This window comes from Micromesistius poutassou (assembly GCF_964030765.1).
Source record: "Micromesistius poutassou genome assembly, chromosome: 15".
In the NCBI taxonomy this organism is placed as follows: domain Eukaryota; kingdom Metazoa; phylum Chordata; class Actinopteri; order Gadiformes; family Gadidae; genus Micromesistius; species Micromesistius poutassou.
In genome coordinates, this window is record NC_140285.1 from 8437513 (window position 1) to 8463434 (window position 25922).

At 44.8% G+C, this 25922-nt stretch overlaps 2 protein-coding genes across 2 annotated transcripts in view; both read right to left on the bottom strand.

Moving 5' to 3' along the window:
- Positions 1 to 2212: 2212 nt before the first annotated feature.
- On the bottom strand, positions 2213 to 19418 carry hipk1a (homeodomain interacting protein kinase 1a; the record flags this gene model as incomplete). The annotated part of the gene is made up of 15 exons (XM_084479886.1): positions 2213 to 2659; positions 3403 to 3533; positions 3809 to 3987; positions 4932 to 5054; positions 5424 to 5585; positions 5775 to 5908; positions 6427 to 6545; positions 7004 to 7193; positions 7879 to 8029; positions 8396 to 8577; positions 16279 to 16365; positions 16469 to 16588; positions 16958 to 17081; positions 17616 to 17989; positions 18582 to 19418. 15 exons carry the CDS (start codon positions 19416 to 19418, stop codon positions 2213 to 2215), a joined length of 3360 nt encoding a protein of 1119 aa, XP_084336012.1.
- Positions 19419 to 23113: 3695 nt separating this feature from the next.
- Positions 23114 to 25922, bottom strand: part of acap3a (ArfGAP with coiled-coil, ankyrin repeat and PH domains 3a) — a gene marked incomplete at its 5' end in the record, with an annotated part of 54231 nt that continues 51422 nt past the window's right edge. Inside the window, one exon of the mRNA XM_084479815.1 lies at positions 23114 to 24277. Within this exon, the coding sequence (XP_084335941.1) occupies positions 24171 to 24277 (107 nt within the window). The 3' untranslated portion in view covers positions 23114 to 24170. The remainder of the gene's footprint in view (positions 24278 to 25922) is intronic.

Genomic DNA, 25922 nt, shown 5'->3' on the forward strand with positions numbered 1-25922 from the left:
TCGCTACCTTGATGAACAGCGCAAATAGGTTGTTGCAAATCAGGCAAAGCAACCTTGACTGCGCACAGAATACGCGCTCAGAGTACGCCGTCCACCATCAACAGACAGCTGAAGTTATCTTGCGCGGTAATAACGTATTGGACGAATTGCAACGCGATTTGAACAATTATCAGGCTATCAGGATGAATATGGTATGACAGATCTGGCTAGTTTGGTATGTTTTGACAATTCCACTGTTGTGTCTGCATTGTAGAATCTGTAATCAAAGTATGTGCTTGACAGGAAGACCAATGGTCCCATATTGTGGACACTGCTGCCAAGAAGACCCTGGAGTTGGGGACCATCAAAATGGCCACTCTCAACTTATCCAAATTCGTGCACATGACCAAGAAGAGAGGTTACGCCCCTGTAGACAAGGAGGACACTGTGAAACAGCTGGAACAGGTATAGGCTTACCGTCGTATAGACCGCATTTAACACCTCTCCTTCACCGTGGTCCAAATGTCTTGTTTTGTTAACATTTCCCTCCTCGTATAGGTCATTGACTTTATAGCCGATGCTACTGATATCCTTTTGGAAGTAAAAAAAAAAAAAAAACAGGAAGCACTGAAATCACGACAAGGAAAGAATGAAAAAGAAAAGTAACTATGAATCATAGAATACTATAAATCGGATGAACTTCAAACTGTTTTATTGCGTTCTTATTAGTTTGGGTGCATCCTGTCTTTGATGACGTCATTGAGCGAATCACAGCACTGCAGGCTTCACCACATATTTCATATGAATCAGTTACCTATTAAACATCAATTTATATTCTATCTCTATGAATCACCTCCATTATTAGAGCATTCGCAATGTGAATTCAAACCATAAAGGATGAGTTATAATGATCAAAACAGAACAACAACTTGAGATACCCAATACGATTTGGTTGTGCATATGTGTGCGAAAGACACTTTAAAACACACCACAGAGAACTGAGTCATTACTCCCCAAACTATCATTGAGAACCTCACTGTCCTGCCCCACTGCCACCGGTAGGGGTAGTCCTACCCCACTGCCACCAGTAGTCTTGTCTGCCTCACTGACCTGCCCCACTGCCACCGGTAGGTCTGCCTCACTGTCCTGCCCCACTGCCACCAGTAGGTCTGCCTCACTGTCCTGCCCCACTGCCACCGGTAGGGGTAGTCCTACCCCACTGCCACCAGTAGTCTGGTCTGCCTCACTGTCCTGCCCCACTGCCACCGGTAGGTCTGCCTCACTGTCCTGCCCCACTGCCACCGGTAGGGGTAGTCCTACCCCACTGCCACCAGTAGTCTGGTCTGCCTCACTGTCCTGCCCCACTGCCACCGGTAGGTCTGCCTCACCATCACCGGTAGGTCTGCCTCACTGTCCTGCCCCACTGCCACCGGTAGGTCTGCCTCACCGTCCTGCCCCACTGCCAACGGTAGGTCAACCTCACTGGATCATCTACTGTACATCGTCTTTGTAAGCTTGTGCTTCCACCTACCAACCATGATCAAACACCAGTAGGACCAGGCAAAAATGTCATCATAGCCATCAGAGCACCTTTGACCGGATTCAGAACACACTGACACATCATCATATAACATGACAGTATATAGCCTTCTTTTGTATCTACAGTAGGCTACTAGTTACATACATACAGTACAAACATTCAGAAGTGGAACAATAGAAGAAAATAAACATTGCTCACACTTGACGCATATTTATATAACCACAATATGTTGCCACAGAGAATTAAGTAAGGCAAGTGGGTTGTGTGTGCAGATTGCAAGAACTTCATGTCTTCAGAATAAAAGCAAAATCCACTAATCATTATCCATAACATTAAGTGCTAAAGGTTCAACCTCACAGTTTTATTTTACATATTGGTCTTTTAAAAAAAATGAAAACAGGCAAGATACATTCAAATGACAACAAATAAATAACAATGTACAGCCAACGGGTTGCCTGACTTGAAAGTTAAATATATTTGTTATGCAATATTCAATTGTCAAACAATTTCACATTTGGTTAAATAATAAATAATTTAAATGAGAGAAAAATAAGTAAAAAAAAAACTTTAAAAAACATTGTAAACGCATTTTCTCCTGGTCCCCTTGTGAAGACCAAATACTGCCCCCCCTCCTGGTCCTCTAGTGATGACCTCTCAGTGGGTTCCTCCTCGGCCCGCTGGCGAGTGGACTCCTCACAGGAAAGGATACTGGTTAAGCTTACGCGGGTAGGGGGCACTTGAGTGGTGGAAGTGCGGTCCGGCCAGCTGCTGCTGCTGCTGGTGGAGGTGGTGGTGGTGGTTGTGGTTGCCGCCGTAGGGGCCGGGCATCGGCCCCCCCAGCGCCAGGCCCCCGTTCTTCTGCAGCAGCCCCATGGAGGCGTAGGCCCCGCCGGCCCGGGCCAGGTGTGACGAGGCCCCTTGCATCTGGTCCACGGTCTGGGAGACGGAGGCCAGGGCAGCGGAGGCCGGGTAAGCGTACAGGCTGGGCGCGGAGCTGAAGAGGGGGGTGTCTTGGAGCCGGTAGTGGGACTGGGAGACTGAGGGCGCTGGGTAGTTGGGCGGGCGTGGCCTCAGGGACCCACTGCCGATGCCACCGCCTCCCAGTGGGTCCAGCGACGAGGACAGGACGGGTGGCTGGACCTGAAACCACCACAGCTGCTGGTCTTACATCGTATCAGGATTGGTCTATTATACACATTATACTGTACTGGAAGTGGTGTCGGTTGGAGGACAGTAGGTGGCACTCTTCCCTCTGGCCAAAAAAACATCAATCCCGATGCCCCAGTGCGGTGACGGGGACACTGTGCTGTGGAAGGTAGCGTCCTTCGGAGGAGACGTAAAACCAAGGTCCTGACTCACTGAGGTCATAAAAGATCCCAGGGCACTTATCGCAAAGAGTACGGGATTCCCCGGTGTCCTGGCTAAAACTGCTCATCCAGGCTCATTCAATCTGGCCCCTTAATCATCGCCCTGTATAATTGGCTGATTCATTAATTCCCTCACTCTCCACCTCAAGCTGGTGTGTGGTGAGCGTTCTGGCGCCGATTGGCTGCCGTGCATCACCCAAGTGGGTGCTACACATTGGTGGTGGTTAGTAAGGTCCCCCTTCACTGTAAAGCGTCTTTGGGTGTCCAGAAAAACGCTAAATGAATTCAATGATTCTTCTTCTTCTTCTTCTACATCTTATCTGTAGCGGTACCGGCCAATTGTTAATAAAGGCATATTGCCAGATCATAAAAACATAAAACAAGCAAGGGTTTACCAGGGTGAGTAACTGAAGGGTTTACCAGGGGGCAGGGGGCTAGTAACAGAGGTGTACCAGGGGGCAGTGGGCTAATAACAGAGGGGTACCAGGGGGCAGTGGGCTAGTAACAGGGGGGTACCTGACTGAGGTTTAGAGGCTGAGTTCTGCTCCATTTTGTCTGCTGATGGCGGTCGGCCGAAGAGTCGCCGGCTGACTGACTGACCTGCGTCGAGTCCTTCTTGGGCTTAGCAGAGCTGCTCGGAGCTGGGTCTATAGTAAAAATAGGATCCACACACACACTCAGTGACCGCCAACCATGCCATTCGGAACGGTACATATATATATATTTTATATATAAGTATATCTATAACGATTTTCCAAATCAACGGTTTGGTTCATACCTTGTTTTGTTTTTTATCTGCTCTTAACAAGTATACTAAAAGGCCCTTTTACATCACGAAAAGAACCCTCATGTGTTCAGAGCAGAGTGGGACGTGGGGAGTGGCTCCCTATGACCTACAGTACATGATCCCCACCATGCATACCTGTTGCTCTGGTGCTGGAGCCGTCCCCGGGCTGGCTCTTCACTGTGGGCATGATGACGGCTAGACACTTGGAGGCCCGGGGCCCCGCCTGGGGGCTCAGGGGGCTGCTCGTGGAAGAGTCGGAGGAGTCGTGCACCGTCACACAGCTGATCACGTTGGCCCGCTGGCTGGGCCTGGAGCTGTGAAGGGGGGGCGAAAAGAGAGAGTTGGAAGGAAAAGGTTGGAAACTGTCATGTCAGATCATTGTTTGATGGCCAAGGAACAGCAACATAGAATGAATTAATTAATGCATGAACATTTTGACATTGCATTTATTCAGAGCTTTTGTGTGTGTGTGTGTGTGTGTGTGTGTGTGTGTGTGTGTGTGTGTGTGTGTGTGTGTGTGTGTGCGATTCACTACAAAGTACAAGAAGCATGGACAGGATTTAGCAGTAAAACTTTATCTTTAACCTCAAAGTGAAGTTGGGCAAAATATCAATGACATGCAAATATTGACAAGTTTGGATTAGATATTGTGGGGTATTTTATTGATACTATCATGATGTTATAAATTTGATTTGATTAAAGACGTGGCATTACAGAAGATTGAAGGAAAATAAACCCATTACAGAGAATGAAGACTGCCTTGGTAAAACGTACTATCAAATGTCTGGCGGGAAGTATAACTATGATGGAATTAACACATTAATGATGTTGACATTAAATATGATAATAAACAATTTATCTTGCACTTGAAGATGATGCAGAGAGGAAGATCCAAGGTTAGCCAGCTGGTCTCTGAGAAGATAACCCTGCCAGTTTCAAATTTGGCAATCCATAACAAGTTAATATAACCTTCAAGAAGAAGATAACTATTGTAATACACAATATGGAACTAGGCTATTCCACATTGTGTCAATAATACAGATAGATAAACAAATGATACAGTCTTAAAGATAGTATTTTACAAAAACTCAAAACAGTGTACAATCTTTTAAAAGCAGTGATATTTATCATACAGAGAAGGCACAACGTGGACTCAGGATGAAGTAACAAGCAGGAGAGGGGCAGTCAAAGCAGGACAGAAAAGGCAAGTAAAGCAGGAAAACAGGATAAGTATCAGTGCACGGAATGGGGGGCTCACCAGGCGGCAAGGACCTTGCTCTCCTCCTCCTCCTCAGAGTCGCTGTCGATGGTGATGATGCTAGCCGCGGGGCTGGGCGTGTCGGAGATGACGATGGGCTGGGAGTGGTCCCCAGAGGGCGGCCTGCAGGGGGGGGGGGGGGGGTCAGGAACATATGGGACTGAAGACGAGGGCTGCACCGACGGAGAGGATCATTGTGATTGCGGTTCATTGTGATGAACAGATTATGCAATGCCTGTGATTCTTTGGAGCGCTTATTGCTTATTTGTGATGGTCTGTAATTTAAGTTGAATGTAACAGGTGTACAAAATCACATGCATTGATTGATTTATGTATTTTTATTGATTATATCAATATTTTATTGATTCATTTTTGATTGCATTAACTGCCACCTTTCAGGATTAGCGAATTGCAGAAGCTGATTGATATGCGATTAATTGTGCAGCCCTACTGAAGACACAGGAGACGCCATCGTCCGCCGCATGACAGTACCTGGCCCTGCAGTCTGCATGCCGAGCCTTGGCCCTCCGGCCCTGCTGGGCTCTGGGGTGTGTGGAGGAGGCGACGGAGGGGTTGTGGTTCAGGTTGGAGCCGTGACGCCCTGCAGCGACCTCCTGCTGGTTCACATTATCATACTGGCTGCCATGACGACCCCTGTGGAAAGGAAAAACACTCAATGCAGTGACTTCTCTGTGATGATCCTTACTATTATTATTATTATTATAATAATTATACATAACATACAGTAACATACAACTACACCTCCCGTGAATAGCATCCCGCTAGTCATACTAAGCAAAGAGGTGTATTCAGTGGTTTGCACTGGGGCTAATTCCAACTCACCGCCACGTGTGTCCGCCGGACAGTGGAGCCCACATGGGGGGGTCAGACACCAACGCCTGGCCAGGGGTGTGGAGCGCCATCTGCTGCCAGCTGGAGGGGATGACGATCTGCTGGGTCCCAGCTGGCCAGCCTTGCTGGGAACACACACACACACACAAAACCAATCATACAGAACAGTTTCAGGTTGCGTGTCTGTGTGTGTGTGTGTGTGTGTGTGTGTGTGTGTGTGTGTGTGTGTGTGTATTCAGAGCAGGGCTGGCCACAAACTGCATATTTTTCTTACACGTTAACCTTATCATTGTCACAATACAAACCCTTGTCACAGTAAAGTAAATACATTATAGGGTCAGGGTTTGGATCTTTAGATGCTATGCATTTCCACAGAGCTGTCATAGCAGGCACAACCTTGTTCTCAGGCTTTATCATCTGTAGCTGGTGTAGCCCCAACATTCAAACTGGGTTAGTCCTAATCCCCCATGGTCAAAGTGTGTTATCTTCACTGGTTCAGTCCTAATCCTTCATGGTCAATGTGTGTTAGCTTAGCCCTAGTCCTCCATAGTCAAAGTGTGTTATCTTCTCTGGTTCAGTCCTAATGCTCCACATCAGCCTATAGGTGAGCTGTGGGGTCAAGTCAACGGTGCCGGGAGCCTACCTGGGCCAGCATGCTGGGCTGTAGGTGGAGGGGCTGCGAGGGCTGGTTCTGGGGTACCAGGGGGACAGAGTTATCCACCCTCACTGGGTAGCCCGAGTGCTTGTTGGAAGGCTGCAGACCTGGGAAACATGGAGCGCCAACGATGTGATTAGGAATGTTTTGTTAATGACATTAGCTGGGTTTGAAACCTTTGCAGACATTTTTATTCAGTCGTGCCTGCTGAGCTTGTGGTAGTCAATCACGTGTATACAGATCCCAAACTGCAGCGACATAATTGGTAGAAACAAATATGAGGAAAGAAAGAGAAGGGAAACACCCCAATCACCCAGATTTGAGCTTGTCTCTCATCAGTCTTCAATCTAAACCTAAATCTAATCTAAAGTCGAAAGTAATCTAAAATTGAGTTAATCTCTTTTACCTTAATTACTCCATGTCAGATGAATGATGTCAGAATGGTGAATAATGTGTGGTATGTTCACAAGTTTTGTCTAAGCTGGTACAGCTGAAACAGGTTTAGCCAATGACCATCACACCATAATAAACTAGGACACCATAACAAGAGGTGATTGGTCCTTACCCTGGATGGTGGGCGGGCAGACGATAAGGGTCTGCTGGAAGGGTTCGGTCTGGCCACAGAGCTGCGTGGCTCTGCTCTGCGGGGCCAGGCCGGGGATGTTGATGGTGGCCTGCTGGTAGAGTCCCGGAGGGTAGTTGAGCAGCGGCACGGTGCTGCTCAGGGACAGAGACGGGCCGCCAGGGGAGGCCATCTGGAGGGGAGGGGGCCGCCAAACGGGGACGGTTGTTAATGGGAGCTTTGGGCATGCCCTTTGTTTAAAAGGTGCCGTATGTACGATTTGAGAGTTGAGAAGGGATAGTGTGGAAATGAGAGGAAGAGAGCAAGATTTAGAAAATAAACAACCCCCAAATTAAACTCGCTCCCTCTCTGCTCCCTCCCTCCCTATTGCTCCCCCCCTCTCTGCTCCCCCCCTATCTTCTCCCTTACTCTGTGCTCCCTCCCTCCCTCTCCACTCCCTCCCTCTCCGCTACATTCCTCTCTGCTCCTCCCTCTCTGCTCCTTCCTATCTTTTCCCTTACTCTCTGCTCCCTCCCTCCCTCTCCGCGCCCTCACTCTCTGCTCCCTCCCTCCCTCTCTGCTTCTCCCTCTCTGATCCCTCCCGCTTTACATTTCTCCACCATTGAGATGATACACTGTGTATGCAAATGTGATGGACATGCAAGAAGGATTCCCCGAACCAATCAGGTAACAGAAAATAGCAGATGGATTGCTAGGCCATTTCTAACAAAATAATAGCTCTTAAATCGTACCTACAGCGTCGTTAATTGTACTAGTATATAATAGCTCTTAAACCCCTTTAAGAAAGAAATAAGTGAAATGGGCACAATGGGCCTCATGAGATGAGACCACATGGCGGTGTGGCGGGGGACTGGGACCTGGCTGTGCTGGTTGAGCTGGCTGCTGAAGGTCACAGTGAGGTTGGCCGCACCACTCGGGGCGTTGTTGCCAGCGAACAGATTCTTGTTGTTGTCGAAGGCGGTGCATCGGCGCTTGCATATGTCCATGTTCTGGAAGCAGGACTTCACACTGCACGGTACAGACACGGTGTTACATAGGGGGACAGGCTAGTAGTCATGCTGGTAAGAAGAGCATGAGCAAAAGTTAAATTAATCTCTAGATGAAAGTCTAGCAGAGGACGGTAGTGTATTGGTACTATGACGTAACACTAGATTAAATCTAGTACATTATGACTGATGATTTTGATATTCCATTGCCTTCTTAATTAAATGAAAGTCTATATATATGCAGGTTCCATAAAGAACACCCACCAACCAAAAGCTGTTAGATTTAGATATACTATAGCTTGGCAGGTTGATTATTCCACTGTTAAAATCAGCGTAATGTCCGCTGGGTGTGTGATTCCTATGTGTGCTGCTGGACACCGCTGCGTACTGGGAGCTGTGGGGGAAGGGCAGCAGGTGGCTCATGGTGACGAAGGGGTGGTTGAGGGTCTTCACGGGCGTGACCCTCTTGTCAGCGTCCAGCGTGAGCATCTTCTTCAGCAGGTCGATGCACTCCCGGCGGTCCGCCTTCTCTGCCAGCACGTCCGTCCCATCCAGGTGGGTCATGTTCACCTACAGCATGTGGGGGGGGGGGGGGGGGGGGGGTGTCAAGTAAGGTTGATTCATCTGTGTCCTTAGACAGTGTTAAGTGAGGTTCATTCATGAATGTCTTAAAGATTTGTATATAAAGAAGATGTTGATTCATCAGTGTCTTTAAGACACGAGCACCAAGGAGGTTTTATATGTAATAGATAAGTGCTTACTGCATTTTTTAAAGAATTCAATACCAAATTATTCAAGGATTCTAGAGAGGTAAGATATATCCCTTGAAATGTGTAATAGATGTATTTTTTACTTTTTACTTTAAAATACTGTAGACAGTCATTTTAGCATAATGATTATTATAATGATTAAACATTATTTTTCCATCATTCAGTGAGTTCCTTCAATAGAAGATAGAATAGCGCTTTAGGAATAGGTCAACGGAGAATAGTATAGGCATCGTGGTTCTGAGAGGTTTCTTAGTAAAAGAAGAAGAAAACAGATCCCGAGAGTTAGTTCTTCCAAACTCTTCTTCTTCCAAGTTCTTCCAAAACGTAAACAATCTCAGCATACTTCCAAGAGCAAGGTTATGCTCGGAGAGGGGGCACCGGTGCAAACGGGGTAGGCGTCTAGTACACACGATAGTCAGGGGCTGAGCGAGTCTCCCCAGCAACAAAGAACACAATGTTCACTAGAAGAAAAGTACTTCTCTCCGACTACTCTCCAAACTTCACAGCCCATTTGAAGCAAGCCTTATCCGCTGGTTGTACGGCTCAGCTAGAGTGTACGGCTCAGCTAGAGTGGGTGGGCAGGGGGAGGGCAGAAACTCATAAGTCAGCAGAAATACAACTCACACAGCTGTGTAAATACGGCTTGGAGGACCAAGCTGCGAAGTCAAGGCAATGTCCGAACACGATCCATAGAAAGGGGTGTTAACCTGGATAACAGCGAAAACACCTAATATATAAGGATATATAATATATATATAATATAAGGACCTGACAAGCATAGAAGCATCGAGGAATCCTGACCACGGGGACTCCATGGAGGACGTCTACCAAGACTTAGGGAACAAAGAACACTTTGTTCACTAGAAGAAAAGTACTTCTCTCCGACTACTCTCCAAACTTCACAGCCCATTGGAAGCAAGCCTTATCCTCCGGTTCCCGAAGGAAGGATTCCTCCCGTAGCCCTCCAGGGCTATGAAGGCTGCCGGCTGTGGGACCAAATGACAACACTTTTTCGGCCGCAAGGAAAGATTGAGTTTCTCTCTCTTACCCCTGTTCACTAGAACCACCATCCCATAGGAGAGAGGTAGAATTCGATACCAAATTATTGAAAGATTTTCACAGAGAGATATATATTAGATATATTCTCTATATTCTATATATATATATATATATATGTGTAATATATGTCTTTTTTCTTAAACATCTCATAGATGGCATATTATTGACCATTATAGCGTGTGTTTTATTACTCTTTTTAAATGTTTTTTTCTGCTTATTGCAATGTTCTAATTAGTCCTGCAATTAACACTATAATCAATCCATTTTTTCATCAATTCCTTTAAAAGAGAATAGAATAGCGCAACCCCCAGCTGTGAGAACAAACTCAGAAGAACAAGAGAGGAGGGCCTGATGAAAGCCACCCTATAAACTTGGAGTGAGTGAAGTGCAGAGCCGGATAGTGAACGACCCGTGGGAGTCTGCGATAGTAAGCAGCCCCGAAGCCAGGTGGAAAGTTTGTGGTTAGTGAACACCACCGTCGGTGATGTAAGGAACAGACCGAGTATTCCAACATCGACAGAAAGAAATACAAGGAGTGAGTATAGGTGCTTAAAGAAGATTGGCCTTCTAAAGTCCTTACGGCAGCATAACCAACGTAGTCTCCGCCTCTCCCCTACTCAACGTACGCAGAGAGGCCCAGAGCAGTAGACGACTCGATATGGCGAACATTAGTGACGGTTCTGGACGCCTTCCAGAGAATTCCTTCTCAACCCCAGTATGGTATAAACCCATAGACATACCAATGCTAACTGAGGAGAAAGTGGAGGAAAGTGACTTAACTGTGGATGGAAAACTGAGACTACGGGAAATATTAGCAACGGCAGAATTCAGCCGGTTCAAGAACGACTGCGGGAGCTTACCATTAAAATATACCCACACCATAAGTGGAAGCGTGCACCCAACCGTGCGACAATATCCTTTAGATCCAGGAGCGGTCGAGGAAATTGACTTAATAGTAAAAGAATTAACCCAACTAGAAATAATACGCGAAGAACAAAATCCCATGACCAATAGTCCTATAAAAGCTGTGAAGAAACCTGATGGTTCCTGGAGGACTGTCATAAATTTTAAAGCACTAAATAGAAGAACAAAGACTATTCCAATCAATACACAAGGTATGCTGAAGACCCTACAAGTCAAGAATTTTAAATCATGCATTGACCTGGCAAACAGATTCTTCTCCCTGCCCTTAGACAGAAAATCGCAGGGTAAAACTGCATTTACCCACCAAGGAAAAGCGTATGTATGGCAAAGATTACCGCAGGGATATAAGAATTCCCCGAATGTGTTCCATTCAGCCCTAATGGAAGTGTTAGATGGCCTAGACGTTACCATCTACATAGACAAAATGTTTATTGCAGATGATACAGAAGAGGAACATCTACAGAAACTAGGAAAAATAATACAACGACTGGCGGCAGCAGGCCTAAAACTGAATTTAAAGAAGTGCCAATTTGGACAGTTCCAAGTTAATTATTTGGGCTTTCAGATCTCCACGGATTTAGGACTAACGGACAGCTATAGAGGTCAAATCGAACAAATAATCCCCCCAACCAACATAAAAGAGTTGCAAAGGATATTAGGACTATGCAACTATGTGAGAGACCATGTTCGCGGTTATCAGAAATACGCCAAGCCACTGTATGCCTGTCTAAAAAAGAAAGAAGACACCACATTCGTATGGACAGCCAAAGACCAAAGCAACCTAGAAGACCTTAAAGGCTCTATAAGAGATGCAGTACGTTTACAACCCAGAGACCCCTCCACCCGTTTGATAGCAGAAGTCAACATTGATGAAAACGACGCTGTGGTTACCGTCTGCAACGAAGGAAAACAGATAATAACATTGTGGAGTTATGTGTTAACCACAGTGGAGCAGAAATATCCTGTTGAAGAGAAAGAGTTGGCGGTAATAGCAAAATATTGGGGCTCGTTAAAAGACCTAGCTCAAGGACAACAAATCCAAATCACCACCCAAAGCAACATCCATCGGTTCATACGGAAAGGGATGGTGGCAAGCACCAAAGCCACTAATACGCGATGGGGAAGATGGGAAGATATGCTCCTGGATCCCGACCTAGAAATAGGTACAATCCAACCAAACCCCCCAAAGACCAACAACCAAGATCCTGTTACAGAAAAACACTACAAGTGGACAATATTCACAGATAGATCCCGGAAAGGCCAGGATCAGATGGCTCACTGGGGATTTATTCTGAAGCAGGAAGGAAAAGAGTGCCACCGACAACGAGGGAGAGCAGCGGGTAGGGCTCAAGTGGGAGAGGTTACCGCAATTCTCAAAGGCCTCTTAGAACTGGAGAAAAAACATTAAGAAAGCGAGGATAATCACAGACAGCCACTATTGCGCCCAAGCCCTGAAGGAAGACCTCTCTATCTGGGAAGTAAACGGATTTGAAGGAGCCAAAGGGAAACAGGTTGTGCATCATGAGTTGTGGACTAAAATATCTCAGATGAGACGCACTATAAAAATAGCCGTTGTTCATCAGCGAGCCCACACCAAGGAGGGGCAACACTGGCAAGAGAAAAAAAAAGTCAATCGCTATGTCCAACTAAGAACTAAAAACTTTGTGTTCGTCAATACCGAGGATTGGGAAGAAAGCCCATTGGGTAAAGTCGTCCCAGATAAGTCCGTGAAAGAGGTCGTGCTGGCCATCCACGAGGGATTGGGCCATGCCAGAGCCAAAACTACAAGAAAAGAATTGGCGGGGCACAGGCTCTGTATCACCGATAAGAATGTCCGTCGAGTCCTGAAGGACTGTGTGAAATGTGGACAATACAACGCTGGCCGACGAGGACGGCGAGTAGATGGCCTCACCATCAATAGTACTGTGCCCTGGGGATCAGTCTGCATGGATGTGGTCGGCCCTATAGGAATTACAGGAATGAAAGGTGAAAAATATATCATAGTACTTGTGGATTCCATGTCGGGTTACGTAACCACCAGAGCTGTTAGAGCAGCCAACGGCAGCAGTGTGGTTAACGTGTTGACCCAAGTCTGTAGCAATATGGGGGTTCCCAAGGAATTAAGAACCGATTACAGCTCTAATTTTTGCAACAGCCAAGTGGACCAATGGTGCCAACAGCATGGAGTGGCAAGGATCTACTCACCCCCCTACACCCCCCAAGCAAACAGGGTGGTGGAACGCACAATTGGACTGGTAAAACTGTGGATAGGAAAAAATTAAAACAACAAGAATTGGAGCACAAAGATGGTAGAAATCGGACAGTCTCTGAATGACCGCCATTGTGCGCAGAGACCCTCCCCCTCTCAAGAGTTGAACCAACGCCCCTTTGTCCGACTAGTAGTATCTGAGCCGAAGGTTCCATTTCGCGTCGGACAGCGAGTATGGGTGAAAGTAAGGGATCATCCCTCTGGAACAGCTGTGAAGCCGAAATACAAAATAAAAGACACCGTGAAGAAACTAATAGACTGCGACACGGTACTGCTAAAGAAAAAAGGGATACAAGGGGTGAGCCAACTCAAACCAGTTCAGGACTAAAGAGGACCAGGAACCTGATGGAACATGATGGCTTGTAAATACCTTCTACCGGACCGCCATGAAGCAGCTTATAGGATGGAGCTACCATCCTACCTAAAATTAGCCTATATATGTGGGACAGTTATCCTTCAAAGAGGCATCGAAGGAATACAGAGGTGGAAAGTAACTAATTACATTTCAGTGAGAGAGAGGTAGAATTCAATACCAAATTACTTAAAGATTTTCACGGAATTAGATATATTCTCAATGTGTAATAGATGTCTTTTTTTACTTTTTTCTCATAGATGGCATATTATTGACCATTATAGTATAGTAGTATAGTATAGTATAGTATAGTATAGTAGTGTGTTTTATTACTCTTTTTTATGTTTTTTTCCCGCTTATTGCAATGTTCCAAATATTAGTCCTGCAAATAAAACTATAATCAATCCATGTTTTCTTCAATGAGTGAATTCCTTTAAAAGAGAATAGAATAGTGCTTTTGTGATAGGTCAGCAGAATCAGTATGAGCATCGTGGATCTGAGAGGTTACTTAGTCAAACATGAAGAAACATATCCCGAGAGTTAGATATATCCAAACTCTTAAACAATCCTAGCAAACTTCCAAGTGCAAGGATCCCAGGGGAGAGCTTTCACACAGACACGATCGGCAGCCGCGGTCCTGACCAGGGTTATGCTCAGGGGTGGGGGCGCCGAAGCAAGCGGGGTAGGCGTCTCCCCACCGAGTCTCCCCACCAACCTGTTAACCGTTAATGGACAACAGGTTTCACTAAATCCACCTCCCTCGAGGCGGTATAGTCCACGGATCTAACGGGAGGGGATTTGAAATACGCAAAGCACTGGAAGCACTGTCCAAAATGCTACCTACTATGGTATCTACTCTACTTTAACTCTATATCTCAATAACTAATTTGTTCTATATTACACTTTATTTTTTAAATTAAGTGTTGGAATTAAACCAAAATGTTATTTTGGGGGAGCTCAGTCCCCTGAATGGCTTACATACTGTACATGTACTAATGTTACATAGTTTAAATTTGATTAGATTAGAGAACATGGGTACGTCATTTGGTTGTGACAGCAGCACACAATGAAACTAAACAGGTACATACATAGACATAGGTAATGTTATATAGGTAATGTTAACAATAGGAAATCAATCACAATAGAATAACACAATTAAGTAAAAACAGAAATGATGAATGAACGAATGAATGAATATACATATAATATTTAAATACAATAGGTTATGTACAAAACAATATTGGTACACATTGAATGTATACAATGCAAATGCCCATTGAAATAATGTAGGGAAAATAATGCATAATAAATAATGGAGGGCAATGTATGGTTGATTATTCTATAGAATATACTGCATAGAGTTAACCTATTAAGCCCTAGTGCCCTGCCAAAATGACATGCCCAAAATGAATAGAGTATGCCTCCACAACTACAAGGGCTATAGGAATAAAGTTGGTTAAAAAAAAAAGGTAACACCTGTGAGGTGGCTGCAGTGTCAGAATCAATATAGATGTTACTGTGTCAGAGTAAATTCAGCTAGAACATGATAAGAAATGTAAATTTTCAATTCTCGCCTAAAAAAAATACACTATTTAGAGTGAATACCACCTTGGAACTATGGGATAGTAGCCCAGAACCTCTAGGGAGCCATAGCACATCTGATGAGTACCCTGTGCCAGGATAGATGCTAATAAAATGCTCACCAAATGGTGCCATTTGGGCACTTTTGGGCACCATCAGTGCCATTTGACCTTTCTAAGGTACCAGACTGTAAAACTAATTTTATTTCACTGACATATCACTATAGGTATTTATTCCATCCAAATTCAACTGTTTTTAAAATTCTTGTTTTGAAAATTCACCCAGACCTCTATACATTTTCCCAGTCAAAGAAAACCATACAATAGAAATTAAGTTGGACTCCAACTGGAGCAGATATATTTGAGAAGATATACAACAACATATAATAAAACCAAACTGTAAAAACAAAGGTAAAAACTACAATCACTATTTAGATAAACACGCTGGCAGCAACTTTGAACATATATAATAGAACTCACTGCTACTGTTGTAGGAGCGTATGTCTCTGTCTCTACTATCCGGAGTGTCTGCTCTGAGCATGCGCTCTGCGCTCCTGGTGTGTATTATGCTAACCTGCCAGTCACACTCTGAAAGTTATGCAAGATGATATCTTGGGTATCCATTCATTCTCTATCGAACCATCAGAGCCAATATAATCGAGGGACAGTCCCCAAATCCATGTAAAAAAACACCATTCGCCAATCACAAGGAGCCAAAGACATTGTGGATGAAGAGAAGTACCCTACCTACTCATAGCAAAAACAGTTGTTCTTGCTATGTAAAGACCCGTAGATTGTCAGGAATCATTTCAAAGTGACACAGAGTCTTGGATTAGCTGTGTTATGCCCTCAAACACAACTTTTGATCGCAAAACAATAAAGGTGAGAAATGATTTATGGTTATGGCTGTGTAAAGTGAAGTTTATTTTTGCTCTTCTTTGGCTGCTAGTTTAGTGAGGTTTCGTTGTAGAGTGATGAGGCGTGTGGGTGGCATGAAGTAGCGAAATCACTGGCGGCCGGTATGCGAGCGTGCACGTTGTGCGTGTTTTTGCTACGGGCTCATTTAGTTGCTTGGTGTTGGAATTGTGTTTTGTTTAGGTAAAAATGGTTATCATGGGCTTTTAGCCGAGCTTCTTCCCGTTACGTGGGTATGCACCATGGACATGTTGCAGCATGGTGGTGCTGTATACAGCACACAGGCTACAAGTCGGCGCAGCTGCCCCCGACCCCGGGGGCGCCCGGGCTTAACAGGTTAAACTCAAAGGATTGAAGCCAACGTGAAAAACAAAAGCGAATAAAAGTATGTCTCCTCCTGACCTGCATCATGTCGTCCAGACAGTTGAAGATGTACTTCCTCGCCTCTTTGGACTTGATCCCCATCTCCGCTTCATGTTCTGCGGGCGTCTGGAGGGAACAGGGCCAGAGCATGGACCTCGGTGTGAGTCAAGCGAAGATGGTACAAAAGGCCCCTGTTGCTGAATGCTCATGCTAGTGCGGAGCTACCCACTTTGAGTCTCCACAGGGGGTAGCTGGCGTCAGGCCCCCTGTTGAAGAAGCGGCTGCTTTTTGTCCCGGCGCTCAGCAGGTACTCCGCCGGGAGGCCCTGCGTCTGGGAGATGTAGCGGATCTACCGACAGCCAAGAGACACGCGTCACAACATCGTCTGCCAGCGCCGCACGGTTATGGAGAGTGGCAAGATAAGTGCATAACAATTCAACATTTACCAGCACTCACCGCAACCACCTCCCCCTATTGCAGTTCTATTTTTACAACAAAAGGAGAATGATTGGCTGAAGCCTCTTTGTGCAGTAAGACTACATAATTGGAAATAGCTGCAAGTAATCAGTAAAACATTACATGTGTTATTTTCTCTTGGAGTGACGCTGGACTTGTCATTGGGCCAAAGCAGGTTTGTGTACAATAAAACCATGTGCCAGACAGTGTGTGTGCGCCTGTGTGTGTGAATGTGTGTACTTCGTAGAGAGGTGTGGCTGACCTGGTCGTACTCCGAGGCCCCGGGATAGAGGGGCCATCCCAGGAACAGCTCAGCGATCACGCAGCCCAACGACCACATGTCGATGGCTTCACAGAACGGCAGTCCCAGGATGATCTCTGGGGCTCTGCAAACAAGAGCACGTTGGAACAAGATCCCACACAGGAGGACACACTCACACAACCCCACACAACACAATCATGCACAATACCATTACAAAATACCAAAATGAAAATTAGTCCATTTGCTATTCCAGTAACATCAATGACATCGTTTTAAGGCCACTTTAAAGGAGAACCAAACCCCAACACTACTTGTACATAGGTTTGCATTAAATGACTCCCTCTGTAGGTTAACCACATGCTATTGTATGCAGGTCACCTGCTAATAGCACGTTGATGCAACATAATTGTCCTACGCTTAGAACTGGCCTACGACAGCCGCACTGAATATGTCGTAGCCAGTTCTGGTTGCTCTATCCCTATCAGTTGGCCAGCCATTTTCTTGCTCAATGATGATAACCCAAACGCACCAAAGAACAGATTCCGTGGAAACAAGCGAATATGATGGCTGAGATTATCGGGTTACTGAAACCGGCAGCCCTGCCCCAGAAAGACCGTCTAAAGTCAGGGGGCCTGGTTCTCCTGTGAGCGGCCCCTACCTGTAGTAGCGTGACTGCAGATAGGTGGAGCACACGGCTTTGGACACGTGGCTGGCCGAGCCGAAGTCGATGACCTTGACGCGGTAGGGCTGGCGGATGGGGTCCACCAGCATGATGTTCTCGGGCTTCAGGTCGGCGTGGATCAGGCCCAGGCTCTTGAGCTTCATCAGCGCCGTGGCCACCTGCTGCAGCACGGGCCGGATGGACTTGAGCAGCAGGGGGCTGAACTTGCTGTGCTTGAGGAAGTCGTACAGGTTCTGCTCCAGCATCTCGAACACCAGGCAGGTGTGGCTCTTGTGCTGGAAGCACTCGTAGGAGCGCACAAAGTTGAACTCGTCTGCGTTCTCCGTGCTCAGCCGGCTGAGGATGCTCACCTGCGGAGAGCGGGAGGGAGAGGGGGAGAGATAGGGGGAGAGAGGGGAGAGAGAGAGAAAGAGAGAGAGAGGGAGAGAGGGAGAGAGAGAGAGAGAGAGAGAGAGGGAGAGACAGGGGGAGAGAGAGAGAGGGAGAGAGAGAGGGAAAAGGAGACAGGAGGAGTGACAGGAGGAGAGGGGGAGAGAGAGAGAGGGAGAGGGAGAGAGAGAGAATAAGAGAGAAAGAGAGTGGGAGAGGGGAGGCAGAAACAAACATGGAGGACAAAATATTGTATTTAAAATGACTCCAACCTCTTCATGTTATTTACAGAGCACACAGTACAATCATCTAACATTTATTATATCATTGCTGATAACTAATGATCATTTTTGTATTTGAAGATGATTGCCCTTTTTAATCAAAAGGGGATTCCTGCAAAGCTGCACAATGAATGCTCTGGTTCTTGATGGGTTCTACATCAATAAAGAAGCCCAGCTCTAAAAAAAACAATTTCTTCTCTTCGTCGCCCTGTGAGAAAACACCAGCCGCGGTCACAGACATCGGTGAAGCAACGCATGCATACACTCCTCCTCCTCATGTTTGAACCATCACCTCTATCTGCCCCTGGCGCGCGTAGGACGGGTGGTTCTTCAGGATCTTGATGGCCACTATCTCGTTGGTGCCTCTCTTCCAGCACTTGGCCACCTGGCCGAAGGTCCCGCGGCCCAGGAACTCCAGCACCTCGTAGCTGTGGGCCACGGAGCACAGGATCTCATGCTGCACCAGCTGGTAGTCCCCCTCGCTGTGGGAGCTGCTGCTCTTCGCCACCGAGGTGGAGTGCGCCAAGGACTGGGTCCCCGTGGTGGTGGTGGTGGTGGTGCCTCCGCCGCCTCCTACACCTCCTCCACCCCCACCGGTAGCAGCGGCGCTGCCGGCGAGGCGGTTGTTGGTCACTACGGGCGCCGAGAGTTCCTCCAGGATCTGCACACTGTCGCTGCTGTCCGCCTCCTCGCTCTTCCTCTTCAGGCCGTGCTGCGGCCGGCCGTAGAGGTCGCCAGGCGGGGCCGCCACCACCGCCGCCGCCGGAGCCTCTTTGGCCCGGCGGATGGAGGAGGAAGACGCCGAAGAGGAGGAGGAGGAAGAGGAGGAGGTTGAGGACGGAGGGCCGCGGAGGCTCCCGGTGCTGTCGGCCGCGCGCACCACCGTCTGCTCCCTGGGGGGCCCCTGCGGCTGGGGAGGGGGTGGGGGCCCCTGGGTGGAGGAGGCGTACGCCTGGGGGTTGGAGCCGGAGCCAGGGGCCTGGCTGGGACTGGGCTGGTAGTAGCCCCCGGGGTCCCCCAGCGGGTGGGCCCCGTCCCAGCCAGGGTTCTCCACCTTGAGCCTCTTGGAGCGCGAGTAGGCGCTGGAGGACACGCAGGGGGAGGAGAACACCCCCAGCTGGGCCGCCATGTCTGGGGGGAAGAGGTTGTCAATCATAACCGTAGGAGTATTAAAAAATCACGGATGACGTTGATTAAGGGGACGTTTTATGACGTGTTATAAATGATCATAGGGGTGTTTACACAGGTGTGAATTTGATTGATTATAACACAAGCAAAGCCACATTATTTATTAATAAAATATATGGTCATAACTTCATGATGATCTTGAAGATTTGATAATTTTTTCTTGAATTCATTGCAACATACAATATTTTCTTGGTTGCTGGCAATTAATATAATATGGCCTATCCTTATTTTATTTTATTATACATATATACACACACCTTCTCAGTAGCCTACCCCCCCCCCCCCACACACACACACACCCTAGTATAATCAAAACAGTATAGCGATGACGTTAACGCAATTAATTCCAGCCACGGGGCCAGTAACTAGCTTATGACGACATCGTTAACACACTGTTGTACATTAGGCTTATTTTTTGCAACATCATAATAACATCATTGCAACAATACCTCTGTCTGATGATCAAATGTCGTCGCCGTTCTGACAGTCAGGCCTCATCATAGTGTCGACAACCCCTCTCTCGTTGTGCAGAGGACCCGCTGCGCTGCTACAAAGCAGCTACGGTAGAACTGATGAAGAGAAACTATCCAGCAAAGATCGAGTCCGTCGAGACCCGAGGTTGAGGTGTCATCTCGTATCCTGCTGCTAAATGAACATATGTTGTGTTGTCACTGACGACATCGCACAATGTCGAAGTAAATATCCGGTCTCAACGAAAAAAATCCCCGAACTGCAATTTGCGAATAATTCATTGTTACTTCCTACCAGCAGCGTCCTGTTCAATGGACGTAATCCCTCCCCGTAACGTGCACACGTGCGCATTAGGAGGTTCGGTGTCAGAGCGCTTGCTCTTGTTGTCATGGTTACAGCATCCCTTACCCTGTAATCACACACCCTGCTGCTAAGTCAAATGCATTACATTCAGACGTTGGGTTGAGGATGAAACACAGCTGCGAGACGAATACAGACGAAACTTGTGTTAGTGTCTCCTGTTGTGGTTGTGTTGTTGTCCGTCTTGAAGCTCTGCCCAAAACAATTGTTTTGCTGAAATAAAGTTATGGAGCATCTTCATCCATCGTTTGTGTTATTTTGCATCACACATAATTAAAGGAGTAGGCTACATTCATCTGTTTGTAATTATTAATTATGGTTATTTCAAATACGTTAAATGTAAATGAGCAAGCGTTTTAACTTCAGTTGAACCACTAGAGGTCAGTGCTGTCCCTTGTATTTGAATTGAACAAGGCTCGACGGTCCGTGTACGAAGTATAATTAATTTACAGTTGTTCATGTTGTATAATGAAACAGGCCAGTTTAGGGGGTATTGCCTAATTTCATTGTCCGAGACGTGCAATGCAATTCAGCGCGCCAAAGCGTCAGCTTGTTTCATTAACCAAGTTGTACAATGATATTTGAACAAGGAAGTCGAGAGCCGGAAACAGAGACAGCTCGCCTTCAAAGTAAAGCTCGCCTTAGAAGTAAAAGTCGTGCGTTTTGAAGCGTGAATTTAAGGAGAGCCAAACTAAATAAATAAAAAATAGCCTAAATAATGAACATAATTCATAACTGTTATACAGTCATATTTCTGCCACTTTCCCACAACTGATTGTCAATAAATTGCCAATGGGCGCCAACACTGGAATTATTATAGAGCGCTGTGATTCATGTATGCATGTAATGATTCATTTATATATTCATCAACTTATTTACTTGATTAAGGCTACTTAATCTGTTACTTTGGGTGAACGTTAAAGATTATATAGTGTTGCGACTGGTAGAAAGAGTTGATATACCTTGACTTTATTGCTGGCTCTGTTGTCATGACAATAACGCCACTAGCTATCCGATGTAAAAATCCTTCAAGTTTATTTACCGTTCTCTCTCTTAACTAGGCTACATAAATAAAATTAAAAAAAATATATATATTTTTGGTGGATTATCCTCTGGCCTGTATAATAACAAAATTAATGCAGTGGTAAGTAAAGAGCAATACAACAAAAACAGACACGCCGTGCTTTCACAACTTTATATGGGAGGTGACTAGCCTTTATTTAAATAGACTCATTTGTCACGTATTAAGTAGTAATAATCATCATTATTGCTTTTTCATATTTTTCAGACCTTATACATATTTACATCCTGGTTATATATATATATATATATATATATATATATATATATATATATATATATATATATACATACTTACATCCTGATTCTACTGTACTGTTGTTGCATATTTTGTATTGTAAATAATGTTTGTTGCATTTTCTGATATTGTCCTTTTCTGCACAATTTCTGTAGGCATTGCCACTTTTCATTTCACTACACATCCTGCATGTGTATGTGACAATTACAATTCTTGAACTCTTGGACTTCCTTGTTAAATGACATGTAGGCCTAATTGATTCAGTGTAGGCTACACAGAATCCTGCGCAGCCTGCCCCATATTCTGTTGAAAATAATCTCCCGATTGAAATGCATTGGTTTAATTCACTCTGGTTTAATTCACAGCCCATTCACTCCCGTATTAACCCGACTACGGCTCTAATATAAATAATATTGATTATTAAATTATTGCACAAGTTAAATTTGCTTTTCATGTGTGCAGTGTATCTGTGTAGCATACACTGACGCTGACACACACGCTGTTTTGACACAACATGCAAAACAGCTGTGTCTGTCAGACAAACAGATCTGTGATCATACACACACATCGTAGATAATACACATATAAATTCAACATTAAATAACATATACAGCATGATAAACAGTAACACTTACAAGACACCTTTGGTTTGCCAATCGTATTCAATCAATGATATTCCTGCTGTGTTTACACCATAGCTGGCTGAATAGATGCACGAATGCCATGAAAGTACCGCGTAGGTAGGCTACCTGTAGCCTCTCGCGAAGGGAAGAAGATAGTTCTACTGCGCAGCTATGTGCATTCTAGAGGGGCATTCTACTCTGATCGGGGCTTGTTCTGGCTGGCTTTAGCCTGTGGCTGTGCGAGCAGTAGATACGGTGCACAACTACATGTCTTTTGGTCAACATTTTAGTTTTTTCATTTTTTCCTTTATTCCAATTTCTGATCTTTCAGTCACAATGAAAACAAATGAAGGACATTTCCGGGGACAGCAGTGGCCGGGGACAGGTCACTGAAAATGGGGACTGTCCCCGGAAACGTCTGGTCACCCTATTATTTAGGCTATTTGTTTATTTATTTCGTTTAGCTCTCCTTAAATTAAATTCACGCTTCAAAACGCACGACTTTTACTTCTAAGGCAAGCTTTACTTTGAAGGCGAGCTGTCTCTGTTTCCGGCTCTCGACTTCCTTGTTCAAATATCATTGTACAACTTGGTTAATGAAACAAGCTGACGCTTTGGCGCGCTGAATTGCATTGCACGTCTCGGACAATGAAATTAGGCAATACCCCCTAAACTGGCCTGTTTCATTATACAACGTGAACAACTGTAAATGAATTATACTTCGTACACGGACCCTCGACCTATATTTACCATCTGCACTCAGCTTTTCCTACCATAACTCATTCACAACTTTGACACGGACATTAAAAGAATTCAACTTTATTTTCACAAAACAATGACGACAAAGTAACATTTCCGGTTCAAATAGCATTTTGTTGATATATTAGCATATATGCCTATACAGCATTTTACACAGCAATATCAGCATTTCAATGATTTGAATCATAACATTATGAAACCTACAGAGAAATGTAGATTGTAGCAAATTTAAACAAATATTGATTAAGACCAGACTATACCAGCATAGCCAAGGATAAGGACCAAATCATCGGACCAAGAAGAGATTTAGCACTGATTATATGTAGAGTTGTTGATCTTCTTAACTAGTGATACATTCCTATAATATAACTGTTGAAAGGCTCCAACTGAGTTCAAATTCGATTATGAAATGAGATAAAATGCATGCGATAAAATAATGATGAAATTCCTTAATGAGTATGACACGACCACAGCAAACATGATGCTCTGTGCGACAAACATCAAATACAGAGTCAAACAACTGCCAAACAAGTGCTTGGGTTACAATACAAATACAGTACAAATATGTCTAGATAATTAAACGAGGAAGGGACCAGCCAACCCTCATGATAAAACACAGAAGTATTGAAATACAGGACACATGAGGACAGGGCCTGGAACATATTCAGCAGCAACATCCCATTCAACGCATCCACAAACACTCACTCCAATCTGTTACTTCCACTCAAGCTAATTCACATGTAACAGATTTATATTGTCTTTGGGGCATTGTTGGTATAATAATATCTGGAACTTTAGGATAAACAGATGAGAATATAATAACATGAATTATTATATGAATTATTCTGCCTATCCCAAACAGCGTTGACAAGTGGTCATCATTACTGGACATTTTTAAAAAAAAGTATTTTGCTTTCAGAGACTCAACTGTATTTTAACCAATAGGGATGTGTGTGTGTGTGTGTGAGTATGCGTGCATGTGCGTGCGTGTGTGTGTGTGTGTGATGACATTCACCAGAACTAGTGGTATGACACAATGTCAATTCGGCAAAGAGGTGGCTGCTGCACTTTCTTTCTTCAAGTATGAGTTCACTTCTGTCAGCCGTTGGGTTCCTGTGATCGTTCTCCTCCGTCTATGGTGCGGTCCGGAAGGAGTGGCGCCCTAGCGGAAGGAGTGGCGGAAGTGAACACTCCTGCGCTTCAGCTTCTCCGGGTTGTGTGAGGCCATGTGGGAGAACTCTCGGAAGATATCCAGATACGTGGCGTCACCTGATGAATGGAAATGAAGGGATGAAGGGAAAATTGTGAAACCGATGATCGTGAATGACGACAGTCAAAACTTTTCCCTCAACATGACTGCTGTGGAGGATATTTAAGTACTTTGAGGATGCTAAAGTACCTTTGAGGTTCCTATAGTTCTGTTGAGGATACTAAAATAAGGTGTAAGATACTAAAATACTGTTGAGGTTACTAAAATACTGTTGAAGATACTAAAATACTGTTGAGGTTACTAAAATACTGTTGAAGATACTAAAATACTGTTGAAGATACTAAAACACTGTTGAAGATACTAAAATACTGTTGAGGATACTAAAACACTGTTGAAGATACTAAAATACTGTTGAAGATACTAAAACACTGTTGAAGATACTAAAATACTGTTGAAGATACTAAAAGTCTGTAATACAGACTGTTGTAGGTTGAAAGCAGCCCTACTAGTGAAGCAGAAAATTGATTGAAAATGTGTCAACATTTGCCAAGACGCTCAGACGCTTTTCTCTTTCAACTTCCCTGATTCTAGAGCTTTACTTTTCTTGTAACTATGGCTACAGCTGGTTCCATGGACAACAATGGCGGTTGAACTCTTTTGTATCCCTTGAGAGTTCTCCAAGCTTGACTAATTAAAAGAGGACTGAACATTCCAGCCCATCCTTCTTTGTGTGTGTGTGTGTGTGTGTGTGTGTGGTTTAGAGTGAGTGAGAGTGAGAGTGAGAAAGAGTGAGTGACAGCATGGGAAAGCTTTGTTATATCTTATTTTGTTAGCATTGAGATCTTTATACTCAGTTACATGATGTTCAGTGGCAAGCCATATGATACAATACATACAATCTTAGAGATAGATAATAGAGACAACTGACCTGAATTAGTGTGCGAGTAACATGAGGGAGAGTAGACAGGCTGTTAGAAGTTGTTAGGAGGGAAAAGGTCAATCCAACTGACAAGAGGAATGAGGCAAGAAGCAAGAGCAGGCGCTTCGTTCAGCGTCACGCGTTTATTTATTTAGTATTAGATTCATTAGAGAAGAAAGACATGTGAGCTACTGAACAGAATAATCCAATCAACAGTACAAAGGAGGTGTTAATATGCACAGGCTGGCTTACAACCAAATCAACCGTACAGAGAGTCAGGCAGAAACATAAAGAGATATCAGGACAGGGTAAAGTTAGCATGTTAGAGGCAAGCAGTTGAAATGTTAATAACTTTTAGTATAGAAATATATATACACACATTGGTCAACGTATAGACCTATTGACAGATAGAGAAGAAAGGAAAATGTACATACAGTTTAATTCTTCAGTGTGTCTAAGATCATTGTTTTGTTTTGGTTATTGCTCATGATTAAGAGGGACACGTTTTCAGTGAGCGACCTGCCGTTTACTGCAAAGGTTAAAGTAAAGTGAAGGTACATTTTGTACATGAGGCTTACAAAATTGTAAACACTCTCTTTAATTTCTTCAAACATATTCCAAAGTGCTTTCATTTATTTGAGTAAGTAGGAAGGGAGAGTCAATACTAGCCTTTGGAGAGCAAAGGGTTTACCTTGTGTGTCAGGGATCTTGTACCTCAGACCTGTATATCTACTCGCTCAATTTATTTTGTCTTGCTGTAAAGGACTTTAATTAAATCAACACAC